Raw genomic sequence first — 16,745 nt, forward strand, 5'->3', positions numbered from 1 at the left:
AGCCAACAGATTAACACAAGGACGGGATTAGATGATAATTGGTGCATTTTTTGATTAGTATAAAGGGGGCAGTACTAATGGGGGACTACTATATGTAGGTACAAAAATGAGCTGCTACTGTTTAGGGGAACATAGGTGGACTTCTTCCAATAGGGGGCACAAAGGAGAATACCGTTGTGTGGGGGAACAAAGGAGGACACTTTTACTGTGTTCACCATTATGGATGGAAAACTTGTGGAGAAGGTGGTGAGGATATCGGAACATCAGAGAGTCAGAGGTGACTGTGTGGCAAATTCTGCAGACACAAGTCATGGCTGGAAGAAGTCGTCATAATTGTCTGGACCAGAAGGAGAAGGAAAGTGAATAAGTGAACAACTGTAATTAGAGATGTCACCTGGGAGTCACTGGATTTTGTAGGTTGCCCAATAAACAACATATATGATTTATAAATGTAATACTTCTTGGAGGTCTAACAGCTAGGATCCCCTTCTGCTCATGAGAACGGGAGTCCCAAAGTGCTTGGGTGAACAGGAATGGTGGCCACACTATTGCTCCATTCATATAGGGGACTTTGGGGATAGGAGATAAATTATGTTTTTGAGACAACCCTTTTAATTATAGTTCCTGTATAAACCTGTTACGTCCTACTATGTGGTCACTATAGGGGGCGTAATATTACCATATCACTTATATTACCATATGACTTTGACCTCAAACTCTCCATAACTCACCTTTAAGAATAGACATCTCTATACGAGGTTGGACTCTTGGCATTGGGTGAACAACATATTCCTTAACTCGACTCTTCTTGGGGGGCTCCGCAGGTTCATCTGAGGCTCCACAGCAGCGAATGCATGAAGGGTTTCCAACTTCCTGCCATAGAAAAGTTCTTGGTGCAGCAGCGTCAACCGACACAAGAGATGTTAAGATGACGACCACCGGGAAATACATCGCAGGTCTCGTGCTGAAATATTATAAGAAATAATGTAGAAGGGATGTACACCTACTGCAGAAAACTTACAAAAATATCAACTACCTGTCGCCACCACCAGGGGGCTCAGTAGGCCGTAAGAAGCCATACATAACTGTCTACATATTGCCCCCAGTGGTGGAAAAAGTAAATTATATTTTTTTAAAAAATCACAAAAATTCCTTAGACAGACGTGACAATTTTTCTTTTACAAGGACACATTTTAAAAACTGAATCTCAGAAGCACAGCTCACATTTCTATTTCAGGATCACACAAACCAGATGTCGAATACCAAGCTTATTTCTGCTCATTCTGTTTAATTCAAGGTTGAAAAAAAAAATATTGACTATGAGATTTCAGGCCAGAAATTTTTAGCATAAATCGAAAATTGTGCAGAACACTTAAAGCTTTGGAGACCACTCAATGCTTAAAGCGGAACTCCCCTGAATATCAGTTTCAGGTCTTACGTAATCAAACAACACATGGAGTAGACCCCTGACAACCACAAAAAAAGTCTTTGGACCTTAACATACCTCTATTTTCTCCAATTTAATACAGAGGCATAATGAGATGATTAAATGCCACATTACTAAGGTGTTTTACTGTAGGAGCTTCTCTAATTCTGTGCCATATAGGGGAGCCATATGGTAGCACACTGAGTACCATGGAAAATAGGCACTTCATGGGCCACTATCATGCTCCATGCTCGGGAAGTTTAACTCAAATTTTGGGGAATAAAGGTCTGGCCTTTGAAGGGGAAGTTCAATGTAAATCACTTATTGATATTTTTTTTATCAAAATAAACATCTTGTAGAGTTGAACCTTAAAAATTCTTAAAAAATCTGCAACTAATCTGTTGTAAAATTTACACAAGTTACATAAATATTTATGGTTCCTTATTAGAAGCAGTAATTATTTCTACCGAGTTCAAAGTAAATATGTTTTGCCAAGTGCATAAACCGCAGGGGCGGAACAAGATACAAAGATTCTTTCATTGGTTTTCTTGGACTCTTCCATCATGCACCGCCTCCAAGGTACCAACGTGATGTATAACAAAGTGTATACACTCCACACAGAATTCTAAACTACTTCCAACCCTCCCGTAGACTTAAAACATCCTCGCCGTCTGTATATTACTCTACACGTATATTTTAAATTGTCATTGCATAGTAAGCAGCTGAAAGAGATTGCACAGGATTGAGAAACCATTTGTCAGACACAGCCAGACTCTCCGTAGAGAAGGCAGAGATGGTAATAAATCATCTCTGTCTTCCTGATCGCTGTATACACAGAGATGAAAAAATGCTGTGTAGAAAATTTAGAGAGCACTGACAACGCTTCCTTTTCCAAATCCAGCTATTACATGATCGCTTGGTGCCAGGAGGGAACAGGAACTTAACAGAACCAGATCAGTTCTGCTGTACACCAAGTAGACTGAATTTGTCTTGTATTTGGGGCCCAAGTTACAGGGGAAATCAAATATAATTTTAAAAAAAGTATTTAAATGCTGAATTTCCTCCCCAAAGGTTTTTATGACTTTAATGTGGGAAATATCTGAATCAAAGAATAAATAAATTAATTAATTAATTAATTAATTTTAAAAAAAGAAGGGAAAAAATAGTTATAAATAAAGCCACTGCCTGCCAAAATTACTTTACTAGCGCAACCTCATCATAAAAAAAAAACACAACAACTTGTCCAAATATAAAAATGTCTTGGAAAATGGCACAAAATTAAAAATGTATATTAGTAGTTCTTTGTGGTTATAAAAAAAATGAAAAGAAAGTGAAAAACAGACATGTGGACTGAATTTTCCATGTAATTGGGGCCCAAGTTACAGGGGGAATCAAATATAATAAAAAAAACTATTTAAATGTTGAATTTTAATAAATCAATTGCTGGTCAAAATAACTTTACTAGTCCAACCACATCAGAAAAAAAGTGGCCAAATATAAAATTTGTATATGTATTTTTATATGTATATAAATGTATTTTAATGGTCTTTTATGGTAATAAAGAAAATAAAAAAAGTCGAAATGTGAAAAAACAACACTTATTTCCCTATCCCTTCCACAAATGGTGCGGGGCCGAGGCCCCAAACCACCAGTAGCCAACTATCACTATACACCTTGCTAACTTTCCTGGAACATCAGAGGGAGCCACCTGGAATCCCGAGCATGGCAAAAACTGCAACAGGTCAGCATTGCCCAAGGTTTTTTCATCCACATGGACATTCAGGGAGCAGGAATGGGGGTAGATAAAGACCTAGTTGGAAAAAAGAGTTTGGTCTATATTAAGGGGCATGTTTAAATTAAAAAAAATGTCTGCTATAGGCAATACATGAAAACGTACAAGGAAGAGAAGGTATTTGAGGCATTAAAGGGTTATTTTCCATCTTCCAAAATGGATATTGTCGGATAGTACATGTAAAAACAAGCATTTTTGCAGTTTACTGCTTATTAAAATTTGCTGCCGTTCTTGAGATATTAACACTTTTCTTTTGTTGACAGCTTGTTCCCTAGGAGACCGACCACCTGTTTATCTTGTAAGTGCTGAAGCTGGCTAGCTGGTAAGCAGGTAAGAGCGTGCTCCAGATTCAAAAGAGCGCTTACAAGCTCAATAGAAAAGAGCATGTAAGCACTGCGCGTGTTCTGCTGTCTAGCAGCGGTGGTCGGTCTCCAAGGCAACAAAAGAAAAGTGTTAATATCTCAAGAACGGTTGAAAATTTTAATAAGTAGTAAATTGCAAAATTGCTTATATTTACGAGCTCTATCCGAAAATATCCCATTTATGAAAATGGTGAATAACCCTTTAACTAGGAAAGATCTTCACCTTTGTCTCCATATTGTCTGTATACAGTCATTTTTTTCATGTTCCATCCAGTCTACAGTAGATCCATCCGTGTTGATGTAGCTGAGAACAGCACCGGTACATAAATAGTGATTTTTATTCTCCAGTGACCTCCAAACACACCAAGACGTCACCCAATAAATGCCCTGGTGTCCAGGAGATAAATATTTCACATCCCACTCTCCTCGTTTCAAAATGTCTTTTCATATTAGAATCCCACTTTTTCCATTCAGACACGATTTGTCCCGGAGCGGCGGTGCGCTCACTAACAAGAGCAGTCTATGTGAGTTCAAACACCGTCCAAACCATTTAGCCAGAGGACAATTTCCCTTAGATCCCATCTGCTTTTCATTGAGGTCTTTGAAAACAGTCGGCACTTCATCCGCTCCTCTCGGGTCCCTTTAAGGCATTAGCGCCATCGCAGTTTGGGAGATAATCATCTTTCTTTTTGGTATGGCCGGTGTGTTCCACCCGTTCAATGAAAAAGTTTGAGTTTTCTAAAAAAGTTAAGGAACTTTTTTAGAAAATAATAAGCGGCTGTATGTGAATAGAAGTAACAAGAGGATGATGAACAGGTTGTTCCTCGTTCCTGCTGTTACATTCTTCCATTTGCAGAATTTATAATACTCGTCTACAGACAGAAGATGTTTTGATGTGGCTTAACCGGAGACAGGCAGGATAAAACTAGAATAATGCAAAAGTTTCTTAAAGGAGCAGCAGGTGAAAACAATAAGAGATGCACAGCAAACTGAGATTTTCTGCAAGCTCTTGACACGAGGTTGCAGAAAACTGGGCTTGTCCTCTTTGTTGGCACCCACAACTTAATATTTGGCTGCACCCTTTGAAATAAATAACTCCAATCAATCGCTTCCTATAACCATCATCAAGCTTCTTGCACCTCTCAGCTGGAATTTTGGACCACTCTTCTTTTGCAGACTGCTATCGGTCTCTCATATTTGAAGTCGCCTTCTCCCAACAGCAATTTTAACATCTCTCCACAGGTGATGAATGGGATTAAGATCCGGACTCATTGCTGCCTCTTCAGAACTCTCCAGCGCTTTGTTTCCATCCTTCTCTGGGGGCTTCTTGATGTATGTTTGGGGTCATTGTCCTACTGGAAGACCCATGACCTAGGACGCAAACCCAGCTTTCTGACACTGGGCACTACATTGCGACCCAAAATCCTTTGGTAATCTTCAGATTTCATGATACCTTGCAAACAGTCAAGGCACCCAGTGCCAGAGGCAGCAAAACAACCAAAACATCTTTGAACCTCCACCATATTTGACTGTAGGTACTGTGTTCTTTTCTTTGAAGGCCTCATTCCGTTTTTGGTAAATAGTACAATGATGTGCTTTACCCAAAAAACTATCTTGTTCACATCTGTCCACAATACTCTTTCCGAGAAGGATTTTGGCTTACTGACGTACATTTTGGCAATTTACAGTCTAGGTTTTTTATGTCTCTGTGTCAGCAGTGGGGACCTCCTGGGTCTCCTGCCATAGCATTTCATTTAATTCAAATGTCGACGGATAGGTCATGCTGACACTGATGCCCCCTGAGCCTGTTGGACAGCTTGAATTTTTTTGGAACTTGATTGGGGCTGCTTATCCCCATCTGGTCTATCCTGTGTTGTAACCTTTCATCAATTTTTCTTTGCCGTCCACATCTAGGGAGATTAGCTACAGTGCCATGGGCTGTAAACGTCTTGCTTATAATGCGCTCTGTGGACAAAGGAACATCAAGATCTCTGGAGATGGATTTGTAACCTTGAGATTGCTGATATTTTTCATCAGTTTTGGTTCTCAAGTCCTCAGACAGTTCTCTTCTCCTCTTTCTGTTCTCCGTGCTTAGTGTGGCACACACAGACACACAATGCAAAGATTGAGTCAATTTCTCCGCTTCTTATCTGGTTTCAGGTGTGATTTTCATATTGCCCACACCTGTTACTTGCCACAGGTGAGTTAGAATGAGCATCACATGCTTGAAACAAATTTGTTCACCCATAATTTAGGAAAGGTGCCAACAATTTCGTCTGGCACCTTTTTGGGGATTTGTGTGAAATTATGTCCAATTTGCCTTTTTTTCTCTGTTTGTTTGTTTTTTTTTTTGTTCCAATACACACAAAGGAAATAAATATATATACAGTGCAGACCAAAAGTTTGGACACACCTTCTCATTTAAATATTTTTCTGTATTTTCATGACTTTGAAAATTGTACATTCACACTGAAGGCATCAAAACTATGAATTAACACATGTGGAATTATATACTTAACAAAAAAGTGTGAAACAACTGAAAATATGTCTTATATTCTAGGTTCTTCAAAGTAGCCACCTTTTGCTTTGATGACTGTGACTCGCCCCCTGGGCCGTGGGGCACTTGGATCCGGGCAATAGGGGGACCGATGGGAGTAGTAGTGGCAACCCGGTTCCATGGCTCAGGGTGGTCAGGCCAGTGGTAGTCCGTTATGTGTTATTAATTATGTCCGACTACGCCACCCGTGGATTTGCGGTTATTAGGAACCGCCGCTGCATGCAGACCGCTGGGGCTGATGAGGTGTGCAGCTATGGTAGTGTGACTCCCCACGGGAAGAGTGCGGCCCCAGGGCAGTATAGTGGATGGTGGGAGTGATGGTAGTGAGGGTCCCAGTGCTGATAGTGCTGGAGGAGCAAGGAGCACGCAGACAACAGGTTGCAGTCCAGGGTCTTTACTAGAACAGGTAAATTGACCCACAAACAGTCCCAGCTAGGAGGGGACCTGGATGTCTGAGAGCAACGGGAAAATTTGCCCTGGTCAGGGTGAGGGTGTAGGCCTACCGTGCTTTCTGCGCTCCTTCTGGCTATCTCCTCGTTATAGGGTAACAGCCCACGTTTCCGAGCTCTCCGTGTACTCTCGCCTGTATGGCCTGCGACGTGGGTTCCTTTCTGCTCCCAGCCTTGTACGGCTTTACTGGTCCCTTCGGTTGTGGCAGGGCCTCCAGGCTTCTTAGGCCAAGGAATGTATAGTCCCTTGCGGACTGGTTCTCTGCTGGGGGATGTGGAATCCTTCCAGCCTCAGACACCAAAGTCTGGGAAAATTAAGTCTTTTCTCTGCCAAGACAGGCTCTCTTCGCCTCTTGTCTCTGGCTTGTGGCTCTCCTCCTGCCACACTTCCTCTTAGGTGCAATCAACTTTCTGTCCCTGCTCCACTCTGGGACACGTCTCAGTGCTCAGACAGGCCATCCAGTTCTCCCTAACCCTGTCCCCAGTACCAGCTTTTATAGGGGCAGCCTGCTCCCCCTACTGGCCTGAGACAGGAGGCATTGCATGCTAATGTTCCCCTGACCAGAGAATCTCCCCCTTGCTCTCAGACACAGCTTTATTACACTTGTGGCATCCAGGTAGGGTGACACATTCCCCCCTAGTGAAATTTAGTACTCCGGGACTAAACAATAAACAAAGACAATATGCATAACAATAAAACATTAATAGACAGACGACGCACAAATTGAGTTCTTTAGGTCACAGTGTGGTCTGTGACCGGGTGTCCATATCACCAGACCAACGGGAGCCTTAACCAGGTGGGGGTCTGTCCTACCCCAAGTCCTTCACAGTCTTAGTTCATTCCTGGGTTAGGCTCAGAATGCAGTCCATACCAGGTCCCGGTTATAAAAAGTCCATAACCTGTGAATCCTTACGGTAGCTGCAAGAAACTGAAACACACTATTAATAAACATGCAGGTAACTTGGCAAACATTTCAACATTTGGCAACAAGGTTATTTACAATTTAGTACACTCTATATTCTCCAGCGAGCGGGTATCTGTCCCTTTGTGCTCCTGGTTGACCTCCTTAACCCACTGTCTGGTGGTGGACCAACCTGGCTTTCCCCACTAGCGTTAGGGGTACAGCTACCAGCTGGGTGTACAGGTAGGGCAGGCAGCTGTCTGCGGGTTCTTTGGCTTACCGCAGGCATGGCAGGCTCACTGTCAGCAGAGGGTTGACTCTCCTGGGCTGCTGGAACAGGCTCTTCTGCCTCTGGAACTGCTTGCTCCTCTTCACCTTCCGGCTCTGGTGTTGGTTGTTGCTGGGCCGGTTGCAGGAAATGCAGGACAGGTACCACTATGGCATCATTTATGCGAGTCCAGGACTGAGGGAACTCTCCGAGAACGGTGCTGATCATTTCTTCCTTGTCCTCTGCGGGTTCAAGGTCACTCTGATCCTCTTCTGCACTACGGAGTTGCTCGGGGCACCTTTTGAGGTGGTCTCTGGAGACGACACTAGTGGTTTCTCCTCCGTCCTTGGTGATTACGCACACCTTTGGGTTGTCGTGGTCAGACTGCAGTACGGTGTAGGGTTCCCTTTCCCACTGGTCGTCCAACTTATGTAGCCTTCTCTCCCGCTTTAGGACTTGCTCACCAGGTTCTAGGGGACCAGCAGGGGCGTGTTGGTTGAAGAGTTTTTCTTGCCTCTCTCTCACCTGGGCTAGGCTCCTCTCCACACTCTCCTGTACCTTCTTGTACTGCAGTTGCCTTTCCGTATCCCAGTCCGCATCCGGGGAGGTGTCCTCAGGTATTAGGACTCCCATCTCCAGGTCTACGGGCAGCTTACCTGGTCTAGCTCGCATCAGGTAAGCCGGGGTGCAGTTTTTAGCGTTCACTGGGATGTTGTTGTACATGTCTACCAGGTCCGGCAATTTTTCTGGCCACAGGCTGCGTTCCTCCAGGGGCAACGTCTTCAGGAGATCAATGACTATATTGTTCATCTTCTCACACATCCCGTTGGTTTGGGGGTGTCCGTATTTTCTTACAGCCATAGAGGTTGCAGAACTCCTGGAAGATTTCAGCCTCGAACGCTGAACCCTGGTCTGTCAGGACCTGTTCCGGATACCCGTGTGGACGGCAGAAATATTGCTGGAAGGCTCTGGCCGCTGTTTGGGCTGTCAAGTCCTTTACCGGGACCACCACTAGAAAACGGGAATAGTGGTCCACGATTGTCAGGGCATAGATGTATCCAGACCGGCTTGGAGCCAATTTGACGTGGTCCAGAGCTACCAGCTCAAGAGGCTGCGTGGTGACGATGGGCCTCAAGGGTGTCTTCTGGCTGGTACGGTCCTTCCTCCTTAGGTGACAAGGGCCACAGTCTCTGCACCATTTTTCCACAGCTCTGTCATGGTAAGCCCCCAGGACCATAGCTGCATCTCGCCTTGGGACCACGACTTGCCAGGTCAGCTCGTGCGTCCGGTGGTTAACAATCCTTCTGCACAACTTGCCTTCGCAGAGGAACAGCTTGCTCTTCTCCTTCCATAGCTGCTTGGCTTCCTCTGGGGCATCTGGATCTAGGCGGGCGTCTTCCCGGGTCAGCAGATCTTTCACCAGGCGGACTGCAGGGTCACTATCTTGGGTTTCAGCCCAGCTGTGGTGAGTTAGGGGATTCATCATCACAGTTGTTAGATCCTCCTCCTTCACGCGGTGAGAGTGTTGAGCGGCTCCATACCGGTGAAACGCGGGGAGTTCTACCTCTTCCAGCTCTTCTGGGTCTTCGTCACCTTCAGGTAAGTGAGGCATTCTTGATAGGGCGTCCGCGTTGGCATTGGTTTTGCCTGCCCGGTACTTGATCACGAAGTCATAGTTGGAGAGACGGGCCATCCACAGCTGTTCCAGGGCACCCAGTCTTGCATTGTCCAGGTGTGTCAACGGGTTGTTGTCCGTGTACACGGTGAACTTTGCGGAGGCCAGGTAATGCTTGAAGCGTTCCGTCACGGCCCACACCACCGCCAAGAATTCTAGCTTGAAGGAGCTGTAATTCTCCGGGTTCCTCTCGGTGGGCCTCAGCTTCCGGCTGGCGTATGCGATCACCCGTTCTCTGCCCTGTTGGTTTTGGGACAGTACGGCTCCCAGTCCCACATTACTGGCGTCTGTGTGGAGAATGAAAGGCTGGCCATAATCAGGGTAGGCCAGGATCTCATCCCCTGTGAGGGCCAACTTTAGCTGGCGGAAGGACTCCTCTTCCGGTTTATCCCACTTGAAGGGTGGCTTTTGACTTCTGGACTTAGACTGTCCGATCAGAAGGTCCTGCATGGGAGCTGCCATCTTAGTGAACCCGGGGATGAACCTTCGGTAGTAGCCTACCAACCCGAGAAACTGTCTCACCTCTTTGATGTTCGAGGGGCTTGGCCAGCTCTTGATTGCCGTGACCTTGTCAGGGTCGGGGGCCACTCCTTCCGCGCTTACCACGTGCCCTAGGTACTGGACCTTTGGTTTCAGCAGGTGGCACTTCGATGGTTTCACCTTCAGGCCATAGCCTGCCAGGGCTTCGAACACCTCAGCCAGGTGCTTGAGATGGTCCTCGTAGGTCTTCGAATAGACGATCACGTCGTCCAGGTAAAGGAGGACCGTCTCGAAGTTTCGGTGCCCTAGACAGCATTCCATCAGCCGCTGGAAGGTCCCTGGTGCGTTGCAGAGCCCGAAAGGCATACAGTTGAATTCGCTCAGTCCCATCGGGGTGGTGAAGGCGGTCTTCTCCTTGTCAGCCTCTGCCACAGGAACCTGCCAGTACCCGCTAGTAAGGTCCAAAGTAGAAAAGAAGTTAGCAGATTTTAGTGCGGCTAAAGACTCTTCTATTCTAGGCAGCGGATATGCGTCTTTGTGGGTGATACGGTTGATTTGTCTATAGTCCACGCACATTCTCATGGTGCCGTCTTTCTTTTTGACCAGAACCAAGGGGGCTGCCCAGGGTCTACAGCTGTCTCTAATGACCCCAGCTTCTTTCATCTCCCTTAGCATACCCTTGGCGTTCTGATAATGTGCAGGGGGTACAGGTCTGTGCCTCTCTTTTATTGGTGGGTGGCTCCCTGTGGGGATGTGGTGTTCTATCCCTTTTACTCTGCCGAAGTCTAGCGGGTGCTTACTAAAGACTCTCTCGTACTCCTGTACCACCCGGTAGACTCCTTGTTTTTGGTGCAGGGGAGTGGAGTCAGCACCCACGTGGAGTTTCTGGCACCAGTCCTCCTTTTGTTTCTGGGAGCCATTACCCTCCGCCTGTGGAGATGGAGGCAAGGGTTCCACGGCCCTGATAGCTTGGTGTTCGACGACAAACAGTTTGGCGAATGTAGCGTACCTGGGTAAGTGTACTTCCCTCTCCCCAATGTTGAGGATGCGGACGGGCACCCTCCCATGACGGACATCAACCACCCCCCGGGCTGTCAAAATGGTGGGCCTGCTGTCTGAGTACACGGGTTCTACCATGGCTTGGTAGTCTCTACCTCTCAACCCGATTGCAGTCCGACACCAGATCATCATTTCACTTTTGGGAGGCATGGAAATGGGGAATGGATCACTGAGTCTTACGCTACCGATCTCACCACCAGACAGTTCTACCTGCTGCCGTCTCATCAGGGCTTTTATCTCCTTGTTGAGGACTCTCTGTTGGCTGGAACTAGCATTCACCGCCACCTGTTGTAGAATTACAATTACTTCTGAAAGACAATTTTCAATTATGTTAGTACCCACAGTTATTTTAGGGTGACTTTCATGACGGTCAATGTCCACAATAATCACTCCCTGTGCCGGCAGTTCAACTTTACCAATTTTAATGGTCATCTCCTTGAACCCCATCTGCGGCACGGGTAAGCCATTACTGGCGATGATGCTCAAGTTACTGTCTGGATACCGTGTGATATCAGCATCAGTCCAATACTGCTTAAAAAGTACATAAGGGATTGTGGTTACTTGCGACCCAGTATCCAGCAAGGCGCTCATGGGGATACCGTCCAGCACCACGGGTAAAACCGGGCGCCCCCCAACGTACTTATCACGCCAATTATAAGGGCCTGGTGATCTTATGCCTGGGGGTCGGCCCTCTGCCCCAGGTTGGACCCGTTTAAATTACAGTACCTGGAAATGTGTCCGGGCTGGTTGCATCGACGGCAAATGGGCTGTCCATCCTCTACGTAGCGGTCTGTGGGCCTCCCTCGGAACGACGGGATCCTCCTCTGTCGACGCCACGGGACATCCTCCGGACTTGAAGCCAGCTTGATGGGTCTTGACGGGTCCACTTGCAACGCCTGGACGGTCCTGGTCAACGCCGCGACGCTCCTGGTCAGCTCCTGGACTTGGTGGTGCAGGCCTTTCGACGGGGCTTGGTTCAGGGCCTGTGCATCAGCCTCCACGGAGTCCACAGAGGAGGGCGCCGCCTCCTGGTGGTAGATGATAGCAGGGCGCCGGGGGTTTATAGCGCCACTGGTTGCAGATTCACGGAGCACCCTTATGGCCCTGTCTTTAAATTGGGCAAAGGTCAGGTCGGGGTTCTGAAAGAACATGAGGCGCAGTTGGGCCCTGTGGGCGCTAGACAGCAGACCCTCTATGAATTGTTCTGTTAGCAGTTTATCCGTTTCCTGCACACTGCCAGGGTCAGTTTGTTGAATAGCCCTCAAGGCTTCCTGCAGATTTAGGGCATAGTCTCTGATGCTGTCCTGTGCCCGCTGCTTACATCCATAGAACCTCATTTTAATTTCAGCGGAGGTACGTGTATCAAAGGTACCCCGCAGCCGGGCCAGAATACCCTTCACAGTCCCTTTCTCCTCAATGGGCCATGATTTTACCTCCCTTTGGGCTGCGCCAGTTAACTGACCTGTCAATATGCTGACCTTCTGTTCCTCTGTCAGGGGGTAAACTTGGAACAAACTATACAGTCTTTCCTTGAAGTCAGTTAGGGCATGGGGCTCCCCTGAGTATTTTGGCAGCCAGGTCGCTCCAGGGATGTAGGGCAAGGAAAAGGGCATCACCGCTGCTGCAGCTGCGTTGGTGGTAGTGGGCGCCTCTGTGTCCGACATCTTTCTACCCCCCTAGTGAAGTGTGGCCTACCTTCCGACGATCCTCTTCTGTAGGCCGCGGCTCCGCTGCTGCTGCTCTGGACGAGGACCTGGCGTCGCACTCCGATGACGTCAGCGTCGCTCTCTCTCCCTTCCAGGACCTTGCGCAGCGTCGGTGCGTGGGGCGGAGCTTCGGATCTCGCGCGGTTTTGACGTCCACGCCCCTCTTCTTCCCGCGCGGCGTCCTGAAGATGGCGTCCGATGGCGGGAAGCAGCTGCGGATGGCGGGAAGACGGCAGAAGATGGCGGGAAACGGTCCAAGATGGCGTCTGATGGCGGGAATCGGCTCCGGATGGCGGGAAACGACTCCAGACGGCGGGAAACTTCTCCACAGGTAAGTTTACAACAGTCTTTTTCAGGCACGCAGTACCCGGTGGTTGCGGGCACGAAATCCTGCCGACTACGCCAAAGCTGACTCGCCCCCTGGGCCGTGGGGCACTCGGATCCGGGCAATAGGGGGACCGATGGGAGTAGTAGTGGCAACCCGGTTCCGTGGCTCAGGGTGGTCAGGCCAGTGGTAGTCCGTTATGTGTTATTAATTATGTCCGACTACGCCACCCGTGGATTTGCGGTTATTAGGAACCGCCGCTGCATGCAGACCGCTGGGGCTGATGAGGTGTGCAGCTATGGTAGTGTGACTCCCCACGGGAAGAGTGCGGCCCCAGGGCAGTATAGTGGATGGTGGGAGTGATGGTAGTGAGGGTCCCAGTGCTGATAGTGCTGGAGGAGCAAGGAGCACGCAGACAACAGGTTGCAGTCCAGGGTCTTTACTAGAACAGGTAAATTGACCCACAAACAGTCCCAGCTAGGAGGGGACCTGGATGTCTGAGAGCAACGGGGAAATTTGCCCTGGTCAGGGTGAGGGTGTAGGCCTACCGTGCTTTCTGCGCTCCTTCTGGCTATCTCCTCGTTATAGGGTAACAGCCCACGTTTCCGAGCTCTCGCCTGTATGGCCTGCGACGTGGGTTCCTTTCTGCTCCCAGCCTTGTACGGCTTTACTGGTCCCTTCGGTTGTGGCAGGGCCTCCAGGCTTCTTAGGCCAAGGAATGTACAGTCCCTTGCGGACTGGTTCTCTGCTGGGGGATGTGGAATCCTTCCAGCCTCAGACACCAAAGTCTGGGAAAATTAAGTCTTTTCTCTGCCAAGACAGGCTCTCTTCGCCTCTTGTCTCTGGCTTGTGGCTCTCTCCTACTGCCACACTTCCTCTTAGGTGCAATCAACTTTCTGTCCCTGCTCCACTCTGGGACACGTCTCAAAGCTGAGACAGGCAATCCAGTTCTCCCTAACCCTGTCCCCAGTACCAGCTTTTATAGGGACAGCCTGCTCCCCCTACTGGCCTGAGACAGGAGGCATTGCATGCTAATGTTCCCCTGACCAGAGAACCTCCCCCTTGCTCTCAGACACAGCTTTATTACACTTGTGGCATCCAGGTAGGGTGACACAACTGCTTTGCACACTCTTGGCATTCTCTTGATGAGCTTCAAGAGGTAGTCACCGGAAATGGTTTTCACTTCACAGGTGTGCCCTGTCAGGTTTAATAAGTGGGATTTCTTGCCTTATAAATGGGGTTGGGACCATCAGTTGTGTTGCGTAGAAGTCTGGTGGATACACAGCTGATAGTCCTACTGAATAGACTGTTAGAATTTGTATTATGGCAAGAAAAAAGCAGCTAAGTAAAGAAAAACGAGTGGCCATCATTACTTTAAGAAATGAAGGTCAGTCAGTCCGAAAAATTGGGCAAACTTTGAAAGTGTCCCCAAGTGCAAAAACCATCAAGCGCTACAAAGAAACTGGCTCACATAAGGACCGCCCCAGGAAAGGAAGACCAAGAGTCACCTTTGCTTCTGAGGATAAGTTTATACGAGTCACCAGCCTCAGAAATCGCAGGTTAACAGCAGCTCAGATTAGAGACCAGGTCAATGCCACACAGAGTTCTAGCAGCAGATACATCTCTTCAACAACTGTTAAGAGGAGACTTTGTGCAGCAGGCCTTCATGGTAAAATAGCTGCCAGGAAACCACTGCTAAGGACAGGCAACAAGCAGAAGAGACTTGTTTGGGCTAAAGAACACAAGGAATGGACATTAGACCAGTGGAAATCTGTGCTTTGGTCTGATGAGTCCAAATTTGAGATCTTTGGTTCCAACCACTGCGTCTTTGTGCGACGCAGAAAAGGTGAACGGATGGACTCTACATGCCTGGTTCCCACCGTGAAGCATGGAGGAGGAGGTGTGATGGTGTGGGGGTGCTTTGCTGGTGACACTGTTGGGTATTTATTCAAAATTGAAGGCATACTGAACCAGCATGGCTACTACAGCATCTTGCAGCGGCATGCTATTCCATCCGGTTTGCGTTTAGTTGGACCATCATTTATTTTTCAACAGGACAATGACCCCAAACACACCTCCAGGCTGTGTAAGGGCTATTTGACCAAGAACGAGAGTGATGGGGTGCTATGCCAGATTACCTGGCCTCCACAGTCACCTGACCTGAACCCAATTGAGATGGTTTGGGGTGAGCTGGACCGCAGAGTGAAGGCAAAAGGGCCAACAAGTGCTAAGCGTCTCTGGGAACTCCTTCAAGATTGTTGGAAGACCATTTACGGTGACTACCTCTTGAAGCTCATCAAGAGAATGCCAAGAGTGTGCAAAGCAGTCATCAAAGCAAAAGGTGGCTACTTTGAAGAACCTAGAATATAAGACATATTTTCAGTTGTTTCACACTTTTTTGTTAAGTATATAATTCCACATGTGTTAATTCATAGTTTTGATGCCTTCAGTGTGAATGTACAATTTTCATAGTCATGAAAAAAATCTTTAAATGAGAAGGTGTGTCCAAACTTCTGGTCTGTACTGTATAACAAGACATGTCTAATTGTAATAATTTTCTGGAAGAAATACTTCATTTTCTGGAACAATTTAAAGGGTGTCAACAATTTCAGCCATTACAGTATTTATAGAGCTCTATTGTTAGCTTCCTCTAGTGGCAGAAACAAAATCTGGGGAGTTGGAACTTTGTATGAGTAAATAAGATTTATTACCCATATAAAGAAATTCTGACCTAACAAATTAAATGATCTTCATAGCCAAACTAATGTTTTATAAGAAGCTGCCTACTCCTCTATTTAAAGGGTTATGCCCACAATTACATTATTTTTCACAGTACATGTATTCTTATTGTTAAGATACAGACCAAGCCAAGCCTAAAGATTCTTTTTTGGGTTTTTTTCATCAACACCTGTGCTTCCGGCTTCATAGCTGAATGTTCGGCCCTATTTCTGCTAAAACATTTCACAGCAGCACCTTGTTTCTCCTCAGTGCTGCAGACCCCTCACCCTCTCCTATGTGCTCCTGAATATTCCCAGCCCTATGAAATCATAACTGGAAGAAGGCTGACTGATACAGTGCTCAGCTGCACCCAACACTGATATTTGACTCATCATCAAGTTAAACTATGTTTAGAATACATTCTATTCTTCTGTTAATTGTGCGATCATGTACAGAAGTCTGTGTTCTCAGTTTAATCTTTTGCCATTTACAACAGCATAGCTGCATATGTTATTATATCATCGATATTTTAGTTAGTTTCCCAGCAGAGATCAACAGTCCTGCACTCTGCTCTGCCTGCACAACAGAGCTTGTAATAACAAAGTACAGCAGAGCTGACTCAAGCAGAGATCAGCTCTATTTGATGCCGGCTGATGATGGATCAGTGATGTGAAACTGCAAATGCCACTCTGCCACTCTGTTGATGCATATGGCAAAAGATGGCAGTCTGTTGATGCATATGACACAAGATAGAGCTCTGTTGATGCACATTTTAGAAAATGCTGCTCTGTTGATGCATATTGCAGAATATGCTTCTCCGTTGATGTACATTTTCGGAAATGCTGCCTTTTATATACATAAGTGAGTAGACATAAACATATCAGCAACATAATTATGAGTCTACAGCATCACACATGGATACTGTGACCCAAAAACAACTCCAATAAATCTTATAGAAATAAAAGGAGAAACACGAATATGTTATGTAAATGTTTGAAACATTAACTTTATTAAATACAAAAACTA

The 16,745-nt window shown here is 46.8% G+C and overlaps 1 protein-coding gene across 4 annotated transcripts in view; it reads right to left on the bottom strand.

The window, feature by feature from the left end:
• The window catches only part of C1QTNF8 (C1q and TNF related 8), a 39,454-nt gene that overhangs the window by 1,089 nt on the left and 21,620 nt on the right, over positions 1 to 16,745 (bottom strand). For all 4 annotated transcript variants that reach the window (XM_073645977.1, XM_073645976.1, XM_073645974.1 and 1 more), the window contains one exon: positions 732 to 964. In XM_073645977.1, the coding sequence (XP_073502078.1) occupies positions 732 to 951 (220 nt within the window). In that variant the 5' untranslated portion in view covers positions 952 to 964. The remainder of the gene's footprint in view (positions 1 to 731; positions 965 to 16,745) is intronic.

The sequence above is a fragment of the Phyllobates terribilis genome, unplaced genomic scaffold (genome assembly GCF_046119375.1).
Source record: "Phyllobates terribilis strain yellow unplaced genomic scaffold, ASM4611937v1 Scaffold_9__5_contigs__length_417890890, whole genome shotgun sequence".
Taxonomy (NCBI): Eukaryota; Metazoa; Chordata; class Amphibia; order Anura; family Dendrobatidae; genus Phyllobates; species Phyllobates terribilis.